Genomic DNA, 18,629 nt, shown 5'->3' on the forward strand with positions numbered 1-18,629 from the left:
CAAATAAAATAATTTGATAAATGCACCAAATGCAGAATACTACAACATCATAACATATCACATTCAATTGAAAATAATAATACTCATTGCCAACAATTGAAAAAACACCCCATCAAGTCTCATCATTATTAATATAGCAAATGTCTATCTATAATTTTATTAGATAATCAGCTAAGGATTTCACCTTGCCGGAACAGAACACTTCTTCAATCCTTAGCTCCCAAGCTATGGACCATCTGAAATATGTAATTTTCAGCTCGATAGGGATTATCTTAGTAGAAACAGGACATCAAGAAATATAATCATGTGTCATGCAATCAGCTTATAAGAATCATAATATGAAAAGGCAAGCATAAACTGGAATAGAAGATCTCATAAGTTCATCATGAGAAAAGCACATCCAGCAATGCGCTTAGCTGTAACAGAACTTGTCCGACCACTCAGGATGAAATAAGCTCCTTATAGATTAAGAACTCAATTCATATCACATTCCAAGCTACTTCATTACACGAATGGAATGGTGCACCACTCACAATGGTAGAAACACGTCTACAATCTCTTGTCATCATGTTGGAAGACTGATAATCCCATTTGAAACTGCGTACTAATGCTGTCAATCTTGTTCATCAAACTAATCAATTAAGAAAGAGAACAAAATTTGACAAACAAAATACACAAAAAGAGGATGATACTCAACATCGTTTCTCTTTTTTGGGTTTTGGATTTGGACAGGAGAGTAGCAAAGTTATATAAAAGGTGACCGAACCTTACCCTAAATCAAAAGCCTCATCCTCCACCTCAAAATCACCTAAGCATCCTACCCAGTCATCCAAAAGAATCCTACTTCTTGTCATTTCGAAAATTAACCAAAACTCAAACCCTAAATTACCAAATATCTATAGCCAAATCAATTAAAACATTTAGGTGACGAACAACCTACATAAGTCTGATATCTTCCAGTAGACTTAAAACGAACAAGACAAGAATAACAACCACATCTATAGAAAGTGATTATCAACAAGAAATTAACTATATCGACAATATCATTGCAAATCTTCTCATCATTCTTCATTTTCTTGCTACATGTGTGCATCCAAGTTCATCTAACATTCACAAAGAACGAAAGTAAATGGCAGGAATTATTTGGTTGCAAACTGCAGATTAAAGTTGAATGGCAGGAATCACACTACATGGATGCAAACAGTTATGCAGAGTGGAAAATTAGAACCTGGAAACACAACTTGCTGGCACAATACCTTGCACCATGCATTATGCACTTGCAGGATCAAAGAGCAGTTCTGTTTTTTGGGGCTACATTATACAATTCAATTAGTTCTGGAAACTCAGTGTGGCGGATGACAAACTTCTCCAGAAATTTCTTCTCTGGATATAACATGTATGTGATCATTTGGTGGTTACCGATGTGAACTCCCCTTGACTTCAGGACCGTCAATATCCGATATCTTGGAATCAACCTTTTCTCCAAACTCATCGACAAAATCTGTGGCCGCCGTGCAAGATAAGACGGAGCGCATCTGGTTTCATTTACCAAGAACTCCATCTTTCTCTGCAAACTCTTTAAAGAAAATCCCACAAGAGAAGGAGACTTTCTGAATGCAGCAAGGAAATCATCCTTGGACCACCCGAAACCCTCGAAGAACTCCAAGTGAGCCTTGAAGTTCTTCTCGGAGACGCTTTTGAGCGCACTCAGGGTGTGGAGGAACATCCCTGAGGTGCGAGCTACTCCCAAACCCTCGACACGACTGATTAACGCCTTCAGGGTTTCAGCCTTAAGGGTTCCGAGGAGTGGGCGGTACCGAAGGATCATTGAGAGCTTCTGATCCGTGATCCCGCAATCCCTTAGAATTTCAATGTTAGGCTGGATCGTCTTCTCGATGCTATACCCGAGAAGCCACCTGTGTTTCTTGCATACCTTCACCAGTAAGTCGTTGGACCCGAGGAGGCCTTGCCATAATTGGATCTTGGACAAGATGGTCTGGGATTTGTAGCTGATGGCGTGGTTATTCGATATGACGAGGTGGGTGATGTCGGAGCAGGAGAAGCCCAGATCCTGCAAAGCTCGGAACTTTGGGGCCAGGGTCTTCTCCACGTCGAGGAGAAGCCACCGAGGGTTTGCAGATATGACCTTTTTCACCTGGGTGTCGTCAAAACCGTAGCTTTTAAATAAGCCAAGGACGGAGTCAGGCTGGTGGCGGGATTCGATGCGGCCAAGGAGCTTCGAGGCCTTGGCCGCCTCATCCGGATCGAAGCCACAGAAGCTGACCAGGTATTCGGCCATGAGGCTGCTTTGTGGAGCCCTGGAGGCGGCGGAATAAGAATGGGTTGAGAGAAAAACGGCAGCATCGGCCGGGCGACGGCGAGGGATGAAGGTGAGGGCTTTGAACAAGAGAGAGACGTACAGCGTCCTATTCATCAACGTCATCGTCGTCTACTTCTCCTTCTTTGTATGTTCCTTCTCTTGACCAAAACCTAGCGATGGTGGTGTTGCTGCGTCTGGAGGAAACTGGCCGGAAGTACCTGCATCCGAAACCCTAGATCTGCGTCACTGTGTCCGAGGAACTCTTTTGTTCGGTCGGAGATTTCTGCGACCGCAGGCCTCTTTTTTCCGTCCTCAGGTTTTATTGTGTGCCAACATAAAAAAAAAAAACTAATCCGATTTGTATTTCTTTGTCAGGTTTTATTGCAATTTCCATCCGAAACAACATGTTACTTTATGTGAAATATATTTCTTTGTCCATCAATAAGTGATCCATATATCTCATCTTGAATACAGTTGAGTCATTGCTAGAAAAAGTGTCAATCAATTAGTAAAATCACCACGATGAATCATCAAAATAAATTAAGCAAACACTTACGTTTCGTCTTGCTGCGGGCATTTCACAACTTTCAACTTCCACCCTTACTAAGAATCTTCTCATAAATATCAAGGTGGAGACTGCTAAAATCAACAACAGACATTTTCTTAAACATTTATATCTGTTTTTATTTCTTAGGAAGTCGTTGAGGGCGATTTTGAAGCTTATATTTGAATTCTTCAACCCAAATGCATAATATTGTTTTCTCCCCTTTGTTGACTTAAGCATCGTAGAGACTATGCCAAACAATCCTCAGTGTTGCCCTGTTACGTAGGATCGTCGGCAATTAGGATGCGACCCCACTGTCAGGACACAACCACGCAACCATGAGATAACCCTTCACCACACACGGATGACCTAGCATGAGGGAGGAAACTCGCAACTAGGAAGACTTTAGACCGCCTATCCTATCATCCCAAATCGGGTAATCGCCAATAGAATGACTTTCGATTGGACCACCTATTTAGTCTCATCTTACTAAGTCACCCACGTCAGCCACGAAGAGGTACTTAGGTGAGCCTTCACCTTCGGCGATTGATCAACCGTGCTGACTTTTCAATCGATGGTACTTGTGACACCATCAACATCTCTACGATATTCGGATTCGAGGACGGTGCTCCTATAGATTAGATAGAGATCTTTTCAGATGATATCAAAAGATATTCATCATAAATCTAATCTATGTTATTTGATTTCAATCCTAATATTAAAATTAACATAAAATATATTACAGATTTTATGCTTAGTGCCCTCTTTCCCTCTTCATTCTACCCTATACATTCTATGCAATAATCATCATTACACTCCAAAAGCTAACTGCAAACGGAACAAAAGACCACTCTTGGGACCCTGTCCTGTTTCTATGTTGTCCCAAAAAGCCATGCAAAATGATACCTTAAAAGCTCTTTCATTGTCTAAGTTAAAGTGAAGATTTTGGCGGTAGAGAAAGACAGCGGAACATAACTAAAACTTGAGCAAAATCGAGTGAAGAATTGGTAAATGAGTGCTATATTTTATCTTGATTCGAAGTACCAATGCTGAACTCATATTTTGCCAATGAAGTAAGACGAATTCAACTGCAGTAGTAAAGTAAGAGCAGGAGTTAAAAGAATGGAAGCCAACCATGGCATTTTGCAAAAGAGACGATCAGATGAATCTATGTGAGCTAGGAGATTGGAGGTGGGGTAATCCAACACAATCATCCCCATGCGCAATACTTACACTCAGTTTAGATAAGATTCCAAGAGAAACTCGCATGACCTTATTATGGCTATCTTATCAGATTTACCACTTCGTTTGGATCAGTAGATTACTGTATGTGTGATCTCTAGTGTGTTGTCTGATCGAAGTGGAGGAAAATAAAAGACAAAATATAAGTTGATATATCATATGCTTAAGAGAGTTCCAAATAAGTTCCCATGATTTTCCACTAGATTATTGTGATATTCCAAGTTGCAGACAAAACACCATGTCATAACATGTTAGAACAATAAACACCATGATCTTACAAAAGAAAAGTACCTTTTGGGAAAAGAGTCTGTACATGTCATAACATGTTAGAACAATAAACACCATGATCTTACTGGTAATTAGTTCCACAAATTATTATACCAGCTTGGGAAAAGAGTCTGTACATGTCATAACATGTTAGAACAATAAACACCATGATCTTACAAAAGAAAAGTACCTTTTGGAGTTCTTCATACCTATACAATATCTTGTGACAGATCACTCTTTTAAGATCTTTGGCTATTTACATTTAATAAAGTCAAGTTCGAAAGGTAAGAATTATACAGACAAAGGATCATCAGTGCACTTCGTTAACCCAAGAAACCTGACTGAGTTGTACTGATGTAAAGACTGATCATAAAGTTAGCATTCTAAACTATGCACTGAGTTGGAGCATTGCGGTGATGAGATTAAACTGACTAGCACAGAATAAAAAGAGGTTTTAGTTTCTATAATGAAAATGATGGAAAGGGTTGAAATGTGTATGCTTTGATATGCATTTGATGGAGTTGTGTGCATGCATCAAAACCAAATTTCAGTTGTCAGATATCATTACTGATTTACTGGTAATTAGTTCCACAAATTATTATACCAGCTTGGGAAAAGAGTCTGTACATGTCATAACATGTTAGAACAATAAACACCATGATCTTACAAAAGAAAAGTACTCGTTCTTTATTCCTATGTGGAAGATCTCATGAAAAACTTGAACGATTTTATGAAAAACCTTCACATTTTGCTTTTTGAAAAAATTGTAAATATTTTTTCTTTTTTTTTTCTCCAACATGAGCATATTGATCCAAGTGGTGCACTAGTCTAAATAGATAGATTTGATCATTTAAAGTTGGGAGTCCATTTAGATTATTTATAATATTTTCAAGTAGATTTTATAGTATTTTTGTTGTGATGATCGAAACATTATAAGAGGCTAAACATTATAGGCTTGTAATTAGTTTGATTGAGGTTGAGTTTATTTACGGTATGCTTTACAATATTTTTCTTATGATGGCTAATAAAAACATTATAATAGACTAATTTTTTACTCCTATTTGGATGATATTATTATTACATTATTATAAATACATATATCAAATTGTTTCTAGTGTGTTTGGATTTCTTGGTTATAGTATTTTTAAATAACATTATAGTGTTGTTGTAAGGTGTAAAGCCATTGAAAAATAGTATTTTTCAATTGTTCATCTTTGATTACCATTGATTGTAGATCATTACACATATAGTTGGTTTGACCGAGGTTAGGAGTCTATTTGGGTCATTTACAATATTTTTATTGTAATGATCAAAATACTATAAAAAATAATTTTTGATCCTCAGATGAATCAGATCATGCTACTGTACAAAACCAATCAATCAACTTGGATTCACACACATATAGATCGGTCTAAAAGGTATCCATGAAATTAGTGGGAAAAATTACATTGAGACCGGTAAGAGATACTTTCGGTATTATTCAAAATAGAAGGGAGAAACGTGAGACATCATTTAGGAAAATAATAATAATAATAATAATAATAATAATAATAATAATAAAAGAGAGCTTTTGCAGCATCAGAGAGTTCCCCTCTTCCCAACTCCTGTTTACCTAACAACGAGCATGAATCCGGTGAAGAAATTCCATTTGGTGTCTGCAAAATATGGCTGCAAACACTAAATCCGGTGAAGAAATGAATGCCATTTGACCTTCGCTTGCATCTCATAGGTGCAAAAGAAGGGGAAAAGAATCTGGGCATAAAATCTAGTTAGCTAGAATTTGGATGCTTTCATCTCCAGAATCTATCTTTTTATCTTTTCTTAAAGATCATTAGATTCAATGTAGAAGGCATTGCAGTTTTCTTCCTGTTTCTTCCTTTCTATCTTTTCTTTTGGAAAAACAAAAGGATGGTGAGAATATGGACATTTTGGTTATATATTCTCAACAATGATGAGTATAAGAAAAATGATATGACTGCAGACAGGACCGAGATCTATGTTTTCATAAATAACAACTGATAAGTCGTCAAATGAGCAGCTGTGCTGTGTACATCAGTCTTTAAAGTTTAAATTCCACATCATACTTCACTTGATCACCATCAATATGGTGGAAACAAATTTAAAAGAAAGTTTAGTTTCATTTGATGTAAAACAAGATATCTCATTCTTGGTTTGATCTAATTACAAAAATTTATGCTCAGAAGTCAGATCTACATCATTTCTTGGTCTAAAGTATATTAGAACATACATCAATAACAATAATAGCAAGCCATAATATCTCAAAAATTTAGGGGGGTGAAAGGTATACTCAAATATCCCTCGCCTCTAAATCTTGTGAGTTAAGCAGTTTCTATGTTGAATTCATTTGAATTTGATTCTTGCTCTTGAATCCATTTGTCTTCTAAAAGATCAAAATGATATGACAATTTGTAGTGCACATTACAGTTTAAATTAGATTATAAGAACTGTCTCAAAATCACTAAACACAGGTTCCATACACAGGAAATGATATGAGGAAAAAAAAGAGCAGATTCAACATCTCACCTATCAGAAATCTTAAATTCGGGAAGCAGGGATGATACCGCATTACTAACTAAACCTGATAATAACGAGAAAAAATAAATTGATCTTGTTTAGCGAGCAATTTTAGAGGGCATAAAATCCTAGAACATATATAGTTCTACAAGTTGAAAGGATCTCAGTCCTTTTAGAGACAAAATCCCCCACAAAAAGTATCAAGCCTTGCAAAGAGCATCAGTCTTTTCCTACTGAAAGAACCTGACCCTATCCAGCAGCTAGTTCTGAGGCAGTACAGTACATGTATAATTCTTCGCTGATAACGAGTCAAGCCTTTGTTAGGAAAACATCTCTCCGATGATCAACATGTGATAGGGTGCAAGTCATCTAAAACTTCTCTTGATCCCGATAACTCAACAAGAGTAAGCAGTGCTTCAGTTCAGTGATTGCAAAAGGCGCTCGGGCGCTCGCCTAGGCGCTCGGGCGAGGCGAGGCGAGGCCCGAGCGCCTCGCTAATGTCCCAGGCGGCGCGCTTCAAACAGGCGCCGCCTGGGCGCTCGCCCGAGCCCAGGCGCTGGGCGCTTCGGGCGAGCGCCTGGGTAAACCAAGGCGACCGAACCAGAATTTTAGGTCTGGTTCGGTCCTGGTTCGGTTATTAGTTGGTTCAATCGAACCAACTAAACCGATATAACCCCAACCCTAACCCTAACCCTAACCCAATACTAACCTGCTGCCGCTGCCGCTCTCGATCCCGATCCCGATCCCGATCGCGATCTCGTCGCTCGCTGCCGCTGCTCGCCGGTGTCGCTGCTCGCGCCTCCCGCGAGCCTTCCTGCTGCTCGCGCCTCCCGCAAGCCCTCTCGCTCCTCGCGCCTCCTGCGAGCCCTTCCGCTGCTCGCGCCTCCCGCGAGCCCTCTCGCCTCCTGTGAGCCCTCGCGCGAGCCTTCCCGCTGCTCGCGCCTTCCTCTCCCTTTCCCTTTCCCGCTGCCGCTGCCGCTGCCGCCGCTCGCCGCTGCTGCTGCTGCCGCCGCTCGCCGCTGCTGCTGCTGCCGCCGCTCGCCGCTGCTGCTGTTGCCGCCGCTCGCCGCTGCTGCTGCTGCCGCCGCTCGCCGCTGCTGCTGCCGTCGCTCGCCGCTGCTGCTGCCGCCGCTCGCCGCTGCTGCTGCCGCCGCTCGCCGCTGCTGCTGCCGCCGCCGCTGCTTCCTCCTTTCTTCATCAGGCTCAGTATACTCTTAATATTAAGTTTATTTGAATTTTAAAATGATTAATTTTCTGTTAATAGATTAATAATATATTATTTTGATTTTAATGTTATTAATTTTTATTTATTTGAAATTATTGTTAGGTTTCAACATAAATGGCAAGTGCAGAAAGCAACTCAATAGAGTCTCCAATGATATCAAAAAAAGATCCTGCGTGGAAGTATAATTATTTGAAGGATCCGAAAGATCCTAATGCAGTGACTTGCATATTCTGCGATAAGACTACCAGAGGTGGTATTTTTCGTGCAAAACAACATCTAGTAGGAAATTTCAAGAATGCAGCAGCTTGCAAAAAATGTCCACCTGAGGTAAAAGAAGAGTTGCTGAATTATATGAATGAAAAGAAGACACAAAAGAATGAATCTTATGGGAATTTACCAGAAGACAATGTTGAACATATCAGAGATGAAGAAGAAGATTATTCTACGAGTATTAACCCAAGTGAAAAAAGAGTATACGACAAAAAGGGAAAAGAAGTTATGAGTACTAAAAAAGGTAGAAAAGGACCGATGGATCTATATATGCTTCAAGGATCCCAGAAACAACAAGGGCAAGCAGGAGGCTCAAAATTGAGACAAACAAATATAAGTGATGCTTGTGATAAAGAAATAAGAGGAAGAACAATTCAGCACATTGCTCGCTTCTTCTATCAGGCTGGTCTTCCCCTTAGTACAACTCGTTTAGACAGTTTTAAGGATATGATTGAAGCTATTGGAAGATATGGTGCAGGATTAAAACCTCCAAGTTATTATGAGATGCGAGTTCCATTGCTGCAAAAAGAGTTGAATTATACAAATGACTTACTAAAGGGTCATAAAGAATCATGGGCAACACATGGTTGCTCTATTATGTCAGATGTTTGGACTGATAGGAGGCGCAGGAGTATAATTAATTTTATGGTTAATTGTTCTTTAGGGACTATGTTTGTGAAGTCAATAGATGCTTCATCTTTTGTAAAATCTGGAGACAAGATATATGATTTACTTGACAACTTCGTGGAAGAAATTGGAGAACAAAATATCGTTCAAATCATAACCGACAATGGAAGCAACTATGTTTTAGCTGGTAATATTCATCTTTTGATTTTGTTAATTATTTTATCTTCAATTAAGTGTGTTAAACTCTTAAGTCTTATCATTTTTGTTATCCTTTGTCTCAGGTAAATTGCTTGAATCAAAAAGACAACACTTGTATTGGACTCCATGTGCAGCATATTGTATTGATTTAATGTTGGAAGATATTGGAAAGATCTTAGCAATCAAGAAAACCTTAGAAAGGGCAATTTTTGTTGTTGGATTTCTTTATAATCACATTGGGGCTTTGAATATGATGAGAGAATTTACAGGGAATAAAGAATTAGTGAGACATGGTGTTACCCGATTTGCTACTTCATTCTTGACATTACAGAGCGTGCATCGTCAAAAACATACTCTGAGAAATATGTTTACCTCTGAGAAATGGGTGACAAGCAAATGGGCAAAAGAAGCAAAAGGCAAGAGGGCTGCTGATATCATCTTAATGCCATCCTTTTGGAATCATATAGTTTATATATTAAAGGTAATGGGCCCTCTTGTTCGAGTCCTTCGATTGGTGGATAATGAAAATAAGCCTGCAATGGGATATATTTATGAGGCTATGGATAGAGCAAAGGAGACGATTAAAAGATCTTTTAATGAAAATGAAGAAAAATATGAGAAAATTTTTACAATCATTGACGAAAGATGGAATTGTCAACTTCATCGTCCCTTGCATGCAGCAGGATATTATTTGAACCCTGAATTCTTTTATAAGATTAAATCTGTTGGATTTGATGCAGAAGTTTTGGGTGGGTTATATCAGTGTGTTGCAAGATTAGTTCCCAGCATTGAGGTTCAAGATAAGATTATTCATGAATTATCTTTATATAAAAATGCTGAAGGTCTTTTTGGAATTCCAATTGCCGTTCGATCCAGGACAACTACCTCTCCAGGTATTAATAATTTGATATAATTAATTTCATATATATTATGTTACTATGTTATTGCTAATAATAACATAAATTTTGCAGCTGAATGGTGGAGTCTATTTGGAAATTCCACCCCGAACTTACAGAAATTTGCTGTCAAAGTACTTAGTTTGACATGTAGTGCTTCGGGTTGTGAGCGAAACTGGAGTGTCTTTGAGCATGTAAGTATTACTAAATATTTTTATTTTAATTAATTTATTTATTTAGATATATGTATTAATATATTTTTAAATTATATGACATGACAGATTCACTCGAAGAGAAGAAATCGGTTAGAACATCAACGATTGCACGATCTTGTTTACATAAAGTATAATCAAGCTTTGAAGACTCGTCATGATTTGAAAAATAGATTTGATTCAATCTCATTGCAAGATATTGATGATTCAAATGAGTGGTTAATAAGAGAAATGGGTGCTAACTTGCAAGATGCTGAAGACGAGCTTGTATTTGAAGATGATAGATTGACGTGGGGAGATGTGGCAAGAGCTTCAGGTGCTGGAGAATTACAAACATATACAAGACAGATGTCAAAGAGAAAAATGAGTGCAAAAGCATCAAGCTCGGCTCCTGCTATTGTTGAAGACATAGAGAATGAAACATATCTTGATGAAGAGGAAGGAATCGAAGAACAAGAGGAAGAAGACGAATTTAATGAAGATGATTTGTGTGAAAATGACGATAATATTGATTATGATGAATGACTTTGATGTAAAATGTTAATGTTTTGAATTTTGAAACTTTTTGTTAATGTGACATTGTGATTTTGTATCTTAGATTTTCTTAATTTAATAGCATATTTTTATTTAAAATTTTAAATAATTATATTTATTAATTATATTATATATTTTTATATTTTAGCGCCTCGCTTCGCTCGGGCGAGCGCCTGGGCGAGCGCCTAGCGCCTCGGGCGTTTTTGGACCTTGGCGCCTTTTGGCGCCTAGCGCTTTTTAAATCACTGCTTCAGTTTAATTTAACCAAGTACCTACCCGCCAGAGACACTGCTGTTAATTCTCCAAGGCCAATAATGTATGAATACCTAAGAAAAAGCACAATGCAAAAGATTGGAACTAGGACACATACAACATTTACTGGAGATTAGCATGCTATAATACCTCAGGGAAGTTATATTGACGTATTTGTCCAGAGACAACAATACAACAAAGTCTTAAGAAAAGGAACACACCAAAATATTAAAAATCAGACGAATGGCTGAGACTAGCATGCTATACTACAACAGAATAGCATATATAAGAATCTGGAGAACCAAGGGCTGGAATCAAATTCGAGATTACATGTTGCCATTAGGCAATAAATTTAGATATGCTCTATTGTCACATTGAAGCACAAGTTTGCAACATAAAAACAACCTGCATAATTTGACATATTAACAAGACTTCCAGATCACATTTTTGTTTGATAGCTATTACAGCTTTGACAAAAATAAGACACCAAACAAAGGATGCAAAAGAAACATATAGTAGCAAAAGCCAAAAAAGTTGAAATGTGGATTTTCATAGTACATAAACCAGTATAACTACATATCATAAAAATAACCAAAGATTCTAACTGTTAGAAATATCTTGACTTCAATCTGACTGTGGGTAAAATGCATTTCAGGAAGGCTGAAATTGCTGTCATCTGACAGCGAACAAAATACATTTTGGGAAGGGAGAAATTGGCCTACAAGAAGTCAGCAAGTCTCATTTCTCTTTCATTACCAGAAGGCTGGCAATGGTTGAATTCTCCCTAGCAAAGTAACTCCTAGAATTTTATTTCCTTTTCCAATTTGTTCCACATATCCTTACTAATGTAATCAAACTAGCACACTGCAGATGCCAACCTCTGGAAGGTAACACATACTAAAAGAGCAATTTCCAAGAACCTTGTTAATCCACTTCTTTTGCACCAAACACTCTGCAATTGGAGCTAACAACCCAAGTATTTTTTATTGATAAGAACAATTTATGATCGATACAAGACAACCTCTGGACAGTAACACCTACTAAAATAGCAATTTCCGAGATCACTGCTAATCCACTTATTTTGCACCAAACACCCTGTAAATGGAGCTAACAATCAAGCACTTTTGATTGATGAGAACACGAACACTCAATATGACCCAACCCAAAAAATGAGAGGATCACACCCTCCGTAAACTTATGATCCAGACATCAGTAATGCACAGAGAACAATAATAATATTCATTGACAATAATGGAAAATGCATCCCATCAAGTCTCATCATTATTACAGGCGTACACATCTAACTGTACTTTTATTAAATTTCAGATAACAATCTTCACATTGCTAGAACCGAACACTTCTCAATCCTTAGCTCCCCAGCTACGGATCATCTGAAATATATAACTTTCAGATCAATAGGGATTATCTTAGTAGAAACAAGACGTCAAGAAATCTAGTTGTGTCTCATGCAATCAGCTAAATATAAGAATAATATTGAAAAAATATAATAAATTAGAATAAAAGATCTCACAAATTCATCATGAGAAAAGCACATCCATCAATGCACTTTGCTGCATCGGAACTCGTCCGACTGCTCAGGATGAAGCAACCTCCTTATAGACTAAATTCATATCACATTACATGCTATTAGTCCATTACTAGGATCAAGTGGTGCCCGGCAACAGTAGAAATACGCCTTTCTATAGATGCAAGGAATATCTTATAAGCTTGTTTCACGACTACTAATCCCTTTCAAAATTGCCTACTAATAATGACAATGTTGTCCAATCATCCATATATGTATATATCAACATGCTGCACGACCATGCAACAACAACCTTTCACAGGCTCAAGTGTCCAACTTATGCATCATGGCACTTCTAACAAATATTAATATGCGTCAATTATAGGCTACAATAGACGCATCAATATAAAATTGATTGCCAAAAGAAATATGAACTAATAACAGCATATTAAAATTTCATCATGTCAGCATACAGAGAATCTAGGTTTTATGAGGCACCTAACACTATATTGCTCATCCAAATTGGATACAGAGTTCAAAAAAGTTATTATCGATTTACAATTCAGTCCTTGAAATTTACAATCATTTCTTCATTACATTGCAAACCAGTCCCTAGCAGTCTTAATGGGCAGGCCCCTAGGCAGCCTCGTGGAACTTGGTCTCAAAGGCAGGACCACATGGAGTTGGCCTGTCTGAGCTGAAGTGCATGAAGTTTAGACCACCCCCGTACTCAAATGCTTAAATTGGTAAAGGACAACTTGTACATTCCAGTGCTTAAATTGAGAACAAAACATTGTCAACACGGAAAGTGTGGTTTCCTTCATAAATCTAAGAGTTACAACTTCATACTCAAGAAGACAGTCAGCTGCAAACTATCATGGTGGCAACCTGGTATTCATTAAGGTTTTGCATTTATAAAGAGAGAAATTTCAACTGAATTGACTGATCAGCAAGAGGAAAAAAGTGGTTCAAACTAATCACTTAAGAAAGAGAACAAAGTTTGATAAACAAAATATACAAAAAATTGAAACCCAACCTCATCTCCCTTTTCGGGTTTTGGGTTTGGTTTTGAATAGGAGGGACTTTAGTAAATTTATATAAAAGGTGACCAACCCTTGCCCTAAATCAAAAGCCTCATCATCCAGCTCAAAATCACCAAAGCATCCTATCATACCATCCAAAAGAATCCTAATTCTTATCATTTGAAAAAATAACCAAAGCTCGAAACCTAAATTACCAAATATCCATTGTTAAATCAATTCAAAACTTCACGTGTCCAATAACCTACATAAGTCTGATATCTTCCAGTAGACTTAAAACGAATGGGACAAAAATAACAATTCCATGTGGCGTCTACACAAGTGATTATCAACAAGCAATTAACTCTATCGGCAAAATCATCACAAATCTTCTCAACATTCTTCATTTTCTTACTACATGTAAGCATCCAAACTCATCTTACATTCACAGAAAACGAAGTAAATGGCAGGAATTATTTGGTTGCAAACTGTAGATCATGTTATGCAGATAGTGGAAAATTGGAACCTGGAAACATAACTTGCTGGTACAAAAGCTTGTGCTATGCATTATGCATTTCCACGATCAAAGTGCATTTCTGTTTTTGGGGGCTACATTATACAACTCAATGAGTTCTGGATACTCCTTGTAGCAGTTGACGAACTTCTCCAGAAATTTTTTCTCTGGATATTTCATGTATGAAAATATACTAAGGTTACTGATGCAAACTCCCCTAGACTTCAGGCCTGTCACAATCCAATGCCTTGGCATCAACCTTTTCTCCAAACTCATCAACAAAATATCTGGCCGAAGTGCAAGATAAGATGGAGCACATCCGGCTTCATTTACCAAGAACTCCATCTTCCTCTGCAAACTCATTAAAGAAAATCGCACAAACGTAGGAGACTTTCTGAATGCAGCAAGGAAATCATCCTCGGACCACCCGAAGCCCTTGAAGAACTCCAAGTGAGCCTTGAAGTTCTTCTCGGAGATGCTCTGGAGCACACTCAGGATCACGAGGAACATCCCCGAGGTGCGGGGTACTCCCAAACCGTCGACACGACTGATTAACGCCTTCAGGGTTTCAGCATTCCGGGTTATGAGGAGGGGATAATGCCGTAGGATCATTGAGAGCTTCTGATCCGTGATCCCGCAATCCCTTAGAATTTCAATGTTAGGCTGGATTGTCTTCTCGATGCTACACCCGAGTAACCACCTGTTTCTCTTCCATATCTTCATCAGTAAGTCGTTGGACCCGAGGAGGTCTTGCCATAATTGGATCTTGGACAAGATGGTCTGGGAATTGTCGCTGATGACGTCGTTATTCGATCTGACGAGGTGGGTGATGTCGGAGCAGGAGAAGCCTAGATCCTGCAGAGCTCGGAACTTTGGGGCCAGGGTCTTCTCCACGTCGAGAAGAAGCAACCGGGGGTTTGCAGATATGACCTTTTTCACCTGGGTGTTGTCAAAACCGTAGCTTTTAAATAAGCCAAGGACGGAGTCAGGCTGGTGGCGGGATTCGACGCGGCCAAGGAGCTTCGAGGCTTTGGCCGCCTGATCAGGATGGAAGCCACAGGAGCTGACCAGGTATTCAGCCATAAGGCTGCTCTCTGGTGCACCGGAGGCGGCGGAATAAGAATGGGTTGCGAGAAACAGGGCAGCATCGGCCGGACGACAGCAAGGGACGAAGGCAAGGGCTTTGGACAAGAGAGAGACGTAGGGCGACCTATTCATCAATGTCATCGTCTTCTTCTTCTTCTTCTTTGTAGGTTCCTTCTCTTTACCAAAACCTAGCGAAGGTGGCGTAGCTGCGTATAGAGGAGCGCGTTTAGGCCCAAGTACCTGCGTCTTAAACCCTAGAAGTGCGTTACCGTGTTCGACATTTTTTTTTCGGGCGGAGATTACTGCGACCGCAGGCGTCTTTTTTTTATTCGTCAACTTTTAGTTTGTTGAGGGGAGAAAAAACTTTTATTGCGTGCCAACTAAAGATAATAAAAGGTGTTCTTTTAGAAAAAAGTTGCACTATTATTTTTTTATCTTGGGTTTATTTTTTATAGTTAGAACAAAAATATACCCTTAATCTTCTATTAAAAATGACTTTATCAGCTATTAAAAAATTGATAATTAATTATCAAAAAAAATTTTAAAAGCTATGCTAATCATTTTAAAACCAATAGATATGTATCGAAGATGATTAATATCTATTTTTTATTTTAAAAACTTTATAATTAATTATCAAATTATAATTTATTTAAATAATATCTATGATTAAGTCACATAAGTTAAAAATATAAGAGTGTTTTTTGTCCATATAAAAAATACCTAAGTAAAAATGAATATGGAGGATTTCATCGATAAAAAAATAATACTAGAAATTAATTTTTTTTATAAAAGACCCAATATAAATGAATGAATGCTAGAAAATAACTTATTCGTCATAAAATTTGATGGATTAATACATATGCTACTCTAATTATCAAGTTAAAGTCAACAATAAAAAATTCATGTAATCTTTAATGTCATCGTAACCATCAACTATTTATGATGTGAATGACAAAACTACTCATTGTTCACTTAAGAATCTATTTAATAGATTTTTATCATATAAGGAACAGATAGAGACTCGCAAACACGTCGACTACCTTGCTACTGAGAATTGCTACAAACATATGCTATCTATGAAACAAAGCCCAAGACAATTTCTATCTAAAAATTAATAATCATTAGATGATCATGTTCATACTAAAAATAAAAAGTCATTCATCCCATAATCATTAAGAAGGTGCACCCTAATGATTACCTTTGATTTAGAATCGATTATATTTGATTTAATATAATTGCAATTGTTATAAATATCCTTCTACGGAATCAAATAGTTTGCATAATATATCTCACATTTATAAAGGCTTCTTCTCATATTTATTATTTTTCAATATCGAAGAATTATTCTGTCAGCTTAAGGGATTTATACTTGATCTAGCAGGCTCTTTATGCAAAGTAACTCAAAATCTCTTTTCAATTTGTATCTCAAAATTGTTATAATACCTTACTGTTTTTAATGGTTCTTTATAATTAAATAAGATATATAATAAAATTAATTAGATTTTCATAACAGATATTAGTTAATAGAAAGAAGTATCAAAATATGGGCCAAGTGGGAAAATATCTTATTAATTAATAAGTTAAGTGGGAGAATATCAAAATATATGATCATTTATAATTAAATAAGATATATAATAAAACTGATTGAATTCTGATAACGGATATTAGCTAATAGAAAGGAAGTTCATATTATAATAGGATTCCTTATGGTACACACTTAATGAGAGGACTCTCATAATTACTTATCATAGACCCTCTAATCTCGCATATAAATAGATAAGACCTCCTAGGTCTAATGAGATGATGTTTATGTGACGTGATGATCGTGGACACATACACAAGATACCATATGTGACATTGAGAGATTACGGTTTCTTTCTCATCCTCTCTTGTCTTTGAACTATCAATAACTATAGTCTTGTGAAAATGTAGATAGAGATGAGAAGTATTTAGTTCTCTTTGTAGATCGATATTTGATATAGACGATTTTGCCCCACACAAACTCATCTGCCACTAAGGCCAATAAGAGAGTTCCAGGTCACCAACTCCAAAATGGCACCATAGTGCATTCTGATAACCATCCTACTTTATTAAGATCAAAGAATGATCAGGTGATTCAACTAATCTTATCCAAGGCTAGCCAATAAAAGGCCTAGGGATTAAGTATAAAAAAGAAACTCATTAACTCAAGCTGAGAGAGGGGACTTTCTACGTACTAACCTAGTCATACAACTTACACCACTATCTTTTCCCTTTCGCTGACTTAAGCATCGGAAGGAATGCGTTGGGCAACCCCTAATGCTGGCCTATCATGTAAGATTACTAACGGTCAAGAGATGACATCACTATTAGGACGCAATTATGCAACCATGAGACAATCCATCATTTGAGGACACATGGATGACCCAACCCCAGGGAAGAACCTCGCAACCAAGAAGACTCCAAACCTCCTACCCGATCATCCCGAATTGGGTCCTCGCCAATAGAACGACATCTGATCGGACCGCCTATGCTGTCTCACTCATCAGGTCATACACATCAGTCAAGAAAATGCACCTGGGTAAACTTGCATTTTCGATAATGGATCAATCAGTTATTAGTCGACGGTACTCATGACACCATCAATATCCTTACAATATTCGAATCCGAGGATGGTGATCCTACGTATATAGAGAATTTTTCATATAACTTTAAAAGGTATCTAATATAAATCTAATATATGTTATTTGATTTCAATCCCGATATTAAAATTAATATATAGCATATAATATATTTTATGCTTGGAACTTGCTATGTGTCCTCTTTCCCTCTTCTTTCTACCCTTTACATCTCTCTACAATAATCATTATTACAATCCAAAAACTAATCGTAAATTAAGCAAAAGAGGTAAATGGAACAAAAAACCACTTTTGGGACCCTGCCCTGTTTCTATGTTATCCCAAAAAGCCAAGTACCTTAAAAGCTTTTTCTTTGTCTATGGAATAGCTAAACACGGCCAAATTAAGTGAAGATTTTGGCTGTAGAGAAGACAACGTAACATAACTAAAACTTGTGCAAAACCAAGTGAAGAATTGGTAAATGAATGCTTATATTTTACCTTGATTTAAAGTATCGATGCTGAACCCACATCTTACCAATGAAGTAGAATGAATTCAACCTCAATTGTAAAGTAAGAACAGGAGGTAAAAGAATGAACTTCCAACCATGGCCATTTGCAAAGGAGATGATCAAACGAATCCTTGCGTGCTAGGAGATTGGAGGTGGGTTAAGCCAACACCATCATCCACATACCCAATAATTACGCTTAGGTTAGATAAGATTCCATGAGAAACTCACATGCCTCATTACGGTTAACTTGTTAGA

General features: G+C 37.6%; 3 protein-coding genes across 7 annotated transcripts in view; 1 reads left to right on the top strand and 2 right to left on the bottom strand.

Moving 5' to 3' along the window:
• Nucleotides 1–2,695, bottom strand: part of LOC135640876 (transcription termination factor MTERF15, mitochondrial-like) — a 3,546-nt gene extending 851 nt beyond the window's left edge. Inside the window, exons 1-2 of one of the 3 annotated variants that reach the window (XM_065155697.1) lie at nt 1,257–2,695; nt 185–225 (exon numbers count right to left, since the gene is read on the bottom strand). In XM_065155697.1, coding sequence (XP_065011769.1) covers nt 1,286–2,443 — 1,158 coding nt within the window. In that variant the 5' untranslated portion in view covers nt 2,444–2,695 and the 3' untranslated portion in view covers nt 185–225; nt 1,257–1,285. Of the gene's footprint in view, nt 1–184; nt 237–1,228 lie in introns of all 3 variants that reach the window. The other 2 variants (XM_065155689.1, XM_065155680.1) reach the window with 2 other exon arrangements.
• A 5,393-nt stretch (nt 2,696–8,088) lies between these two features.
• On the top strand, nt 8,089–10,552 carry LOC135640888 (uncharacterized). Of its 3 annotated transcripts, XM_065155721.1 has the most exons (3): nt 8,089–10,121; nt 10,200–10,318; nt 10,406–10,552. In XM_065155721.1, the coding sequence occupies exon 1, from the start codon at nt 8,248–8,250 to the stop codon at nt 9,313–9,315; it is 1,068 nt and encodes a 355-aa protein (XP_065011793.1). In that variant the 5' UTR covers nt 8,089–8,247; the 3' UTR covers nt 9,316–10,121; nt 10,200–10,318; nt 10,406–10,552. The 3 variants fall into 3 exon arrangements, with proteins under 3 accessions (XP_065011793.1, XP_065011788.1, XP_065011780.1); XM_065155716.1 differs by having other exon boundaries at nt 8,089–10,318; XM_065155708.1 differs by having other exon boundaries at nt 10,200–10,552.
• Nucleotides 10,553–14,249: 3,697 nt separating this feature from the next.
• On the bottom strand, nt 14,250–15,407 carry LOC135671982 (transcription termination factor MTERF4, chloroplastic-like). The gene has a single exon (XM_065180438.1). It carries the CDS (start codon nt 15,405–15,407, stop codon nt 14,250–14,252), a length of 1,158 nt encoding a protein of 385 aa, XP_065036510.1.
• Nucleotides 15,408–18,629: the final 3,222 nt, after the last annotated feature.

This window comes from Musa acuminata, chromosome BXJ1-4 (genome assembly GCF_036884655.1).
Source record: "Musa acuminata AAA Group cultivar baxijiao chromosome BXJ1-4, Cavendish_Baxijiao_AAA, whole genome shotgun sequence".
NCBI classification, from domain to species: domain Eukaryota; kingdom Viridiplantae; phylum Streptophyta; class Magnoliopsida; order Zingiberales; family Musaceae; genus Musa; species Musa acuminata.

Bases quoted from the DNA above. Each gene is read 5' to 3' on its own strand.
- LOC135640888 (XM_065155716.1), top strand. From the start codon at position 8,248: ATGGCAAGTGCAGAAAGCAACTCAATAGAGTCTCCAATGATATCAAAA.
- LOC135671982 (XM_065180438.1), bottom strand. From the start codon at position 15,407: ATGACATTGATGAATAGGTCGCCCTACGTCTCTCTCTTGTCCAAAGCC.